Below are 3,452 nucleotides of genomic sequence, written 5' to 3'. Positions count from 1 at the left end.
ATTGTTCACTATGATTAATGCTTGCCTTATTGCTTGGGCTTCTGTCACAATGCTTGTTTTGGCTTGAATTTTCCCTGAAAATCCTAATACAATCCTTCCTTTACTATTTCTGATCACCACAGCTATTGCACCTGTCCCATTGTCCTTTCGAAAGGCAACATCAACATTCGCTTTCAGCCAATTCTCAGGAGCAGGTCTCCATGTCACCGAGTTAGTTCTGCTCCTATTGGCTTCTATTTTTTGTGTCTGTTGTTTCTCTGCTAGTTTTCCATAAACTATCTCTAGTGTTCTTGCCCTGCTGATTGTCCAACTAGGATTCACTTTCTGTTGTTGAAAGAGTTTGTTGTTTCTGGTGTTCCATATCTCTCACATGAGAAATCTTAGCTTACCAATCCTCTTCTCCTGGTCGTCTCCACCTCCTGCTCTGATCTTTCTTATACATTCCACCATCCAACTTTCAATCGAGTTTAAATTTGCTGTCTCCGCTGTTGGGGTCCAATTGCATTCCGCTCCAAATCATGTTGCTCTCGCCCAATCACATAGCAGTAAGGCGTGTTCTACCATCTCTAAACCTTTTAAGAATATCTGACACACTGGATCTGGTACCATCTTCCTTTTATGCAAATTAGAGCCTACTGGTAATATATCCTGACATGCTTTCCATAAGAACATTTTGATTTTCTATGGAATCTCCATTCTCCATACCTCCTTCCATATCTCCCTTTTGTCTTCACTTGTTTATGGATTTCCATTTTTCATGTCCTGCCCTGCTTTTTTTGCAACATAATATCCAGTTCTTATTGAGTAATTTCCATCTTCCTTCCATGGCCAGTACAAGTAGTATTCTTTATTCACTACGCTAACAGGAGTGCTAAGAATCTCTTTGCATATTTTTTGGGAAAATCTGTTTTCAATTATTTCTCTATTCCACCCTTCCCTATTCCTAATGAGATCCTTTGTCTGGATGCCTTTGTGTATTCATTAAGAACGGTGATGATCTGAAATATCTCATCCTCCTTTGCTCTCACGAATATAATGCAATCGTCTGCGAACAACAAGTGAGTAAGTACCGGAGCTGTTGGAGCTATCTTTAGACCGGTTATATAGCCTTTCTCCTGAGCCTCCTGCATTAGAATCGTGAACATCTCAGCTGCTAAAATGAAAAGGTAGGGAGATAAGGGGTCCCCTTGTCGAAGGCCTCTCTGTGGCTTGATCCTCTTAGACAGCTCACCATTGCCCTTTACCCTATAGTGTGCACTTCTAACACACTTTATAACCAATTCAACCCATTTTTCGGCAAAATCGAGTTTCATAAGCACCTTCTCGAAAAAATCCCACTCTAACCTATCATATGCCTTGTTCATATCCAACTTGATCGCTATATTCTAGGATCCCTCTCTTCTTTTCTTGTTTAGGCTGTGATACACTTCTTGGACAATCACTACATTATCTTATATGAGTCTTCCTCCCACAAAGGCACTTTGAATTGGTGACATTATATCCTCCAGTAGCCCTTTCAATCTCAGCACTATAACCCTTGTTATAATCTTGTAAATAAAGTTACAACAACTGATCGGTCTTAGCTGATTGAGTTCTTCCGGATTCTTGACCTTTGGAATTAGGACGACTATGGTTTCACTAATCTCTTCTGGAAAACTCCCATTCTGAAAGAATTCTTTAACAACTGCACATACCTTTTTCTTAATTATCTCCCAGTATTTTTGGTAGAATAATCCATTCAGACCATCTGGCCTTGGAGCCTTGAGGCAGCCCATGCTGAAGACTACTTTTCTAATCTCCTCTTCAGTGATTTCTGAGATCAGCCCCTGTTCATACCCTCTGTGACTCTTGCTAGAATTTTATTTAGTGTTGTTGCAAAGTTTCTTTTGCTATCGGAAGTGAATAATGCTTCAAATTGTTCCTCAATATGGTTCATGATTTCTTTCCTGTCTTCCATCTATGAGCCTGCTTCATTCTTCAGTTTATCAATTTTGTTCCTTTTTCTTCTTTGAATGGTTGTGGCATGAAAAAAAGATGTTTTCTTGTCCCTCCATTTCAACCACTTTAACCTGCCTCTTTGTCCCCAATATTTCTCTTCCAGTTTCCATAAAATTGCTATATCCTCCTTTATCAATTGTATCTTCTCCTGCTTTTCTTGTGTTAAGTTCGAATCTTGTAACTTCTTTAATTCTTCCTTTAGTTTGTAGATTTCTTTATCTGCACTTTTAAAAGTCTTCTTGGTCCACTTCTTAAGCTCCTCTTTGCAATTTTCCATTTTTCTTGTTATTCCTTCCCAATCGCGTCCGTGAATATTTTCTTTATCCCACCCCTTCTTTACTACATTCTCACACTCATCATGATCGGTCCAAAACGCCTCAAATTTAAAATTCTTCTCCATTCTTTGAACTTGATTTATGTTTAAAACTATTGGGCAATGGTCAGAACTTATGGCTGGTAGAGCTGTGAGTAACACATGCTGGTACAAGGCTCTCCATTTCCAATTGGCTAATGCCCTATCTATCTTATCCCTAGTGATAAATCTATTTCTCGGGTTACTGAACCACGTGAATCTTTCACCTTTTAGGTCTAAATCCATAAGATAATTCATACCTACAAACTGCTTAAATTCTCTCACCTGACTTTGTGGCTTTGGATGTAGACCAATTTTCTCCTCTTGACTCAAAATATCGTTGAAGTCTCCTATGAATAGTTGTGACTCTCCCTCATTACAATTGTTCGTTGTGATAGCTCTCCATTGCTTCTTTCTTCTTCCAAAGCACGGGTTTCTATAGATAAAATTACACATCCATATTTTCTCTTTCCTATCGTCAATTTGGGCTTTTATATGATTATCACACTAAGAATAAATATTAATATTATATATTTCATTCCACAAAAGGCATAGCCCTCCGGACAGTCCCTGGGATGCCATGTAAAATACATTCTCAAACTGCAACCTTCTTTTCAACTTCTTAATAGTTCATTCTCTAGCTCTAGTCTCAATTGGGAATATTATTGTAGGCTTTATTTGTTTGCACATGCTGTGTAGTTCAAAAACTGTCGCGAGGGCCGCAACCCTGCGGCAGTTCCAACTTATCACACTCATGGTTAAGTTAGGGCATGTGTAGGCTCGCCTCCTCATCCATTGAGTTTCCCAAATTGGCTCCTCTGATCTGTGATTCTTCCTCATTAGTTGTCACTTCCACGAAGCCTCTGACCACTTTGTTCTTCTTGCTAGCCCTCCACGCCTGCGCAGTTTCCTTTTCTCCTTTTAAAAAATTTTCAGTATGTCCCTACTGGTCATTTTGTCTTCTTCTTTTGAGTTTCAGATTTTTCTCCATTCTTCTAGCAAGTTCTGTTTCATATTCCTTGACCACTACAATTGCTTTGTTATTTTTCTGCTCTAGTTATTCTTCTTCTTTATCACCGTTCATTTCCTCATCATCAGCCCC

At 39.0% G+C, this 3,452-nt stretch overlaps 1 protein-coding gene across 1 annotated transcript; it reads right to left on the bottom strand.

The window, feature by feature from the left end:
- Positions 1–914: 914 nt before the first annotated feature.
- On the bottom strand, positions 915–1,364 carry LOC140174666 (secreted RxLR effector protein 78-like). The gene has a single exon (XM_072200154.1). It carries the CDS (start codon positions 1,362–1,364, stop codon positions 915–917), a length of 450 nt encoding a protein of 149 aa, XP_072056255.1.
- Between the last annotated feature and the right edge of the window lie 2,088 nt (positions 1,365–3,452).

Source organism: Arachis hypogaea, chromosome 8 (assembly GCF_003086295.3).
Source record: "Arachis hypogaea cultivar Tifrunner chromosome 8, arahy.Tifrunner.gnm2.J5K5, whole genome shotgun sequence".
Lineage (NCBI taxonomy): Eukaryota > Viridiplantae > Streptophyta > Magnoliopsida > Fabales > Fabaceae > Arachis > Arachis hypogaea.
Note: the sequence above shows the minus strand (reverse complement) of the source record. Positions and strands in the feature narration are given on the sequence as shown.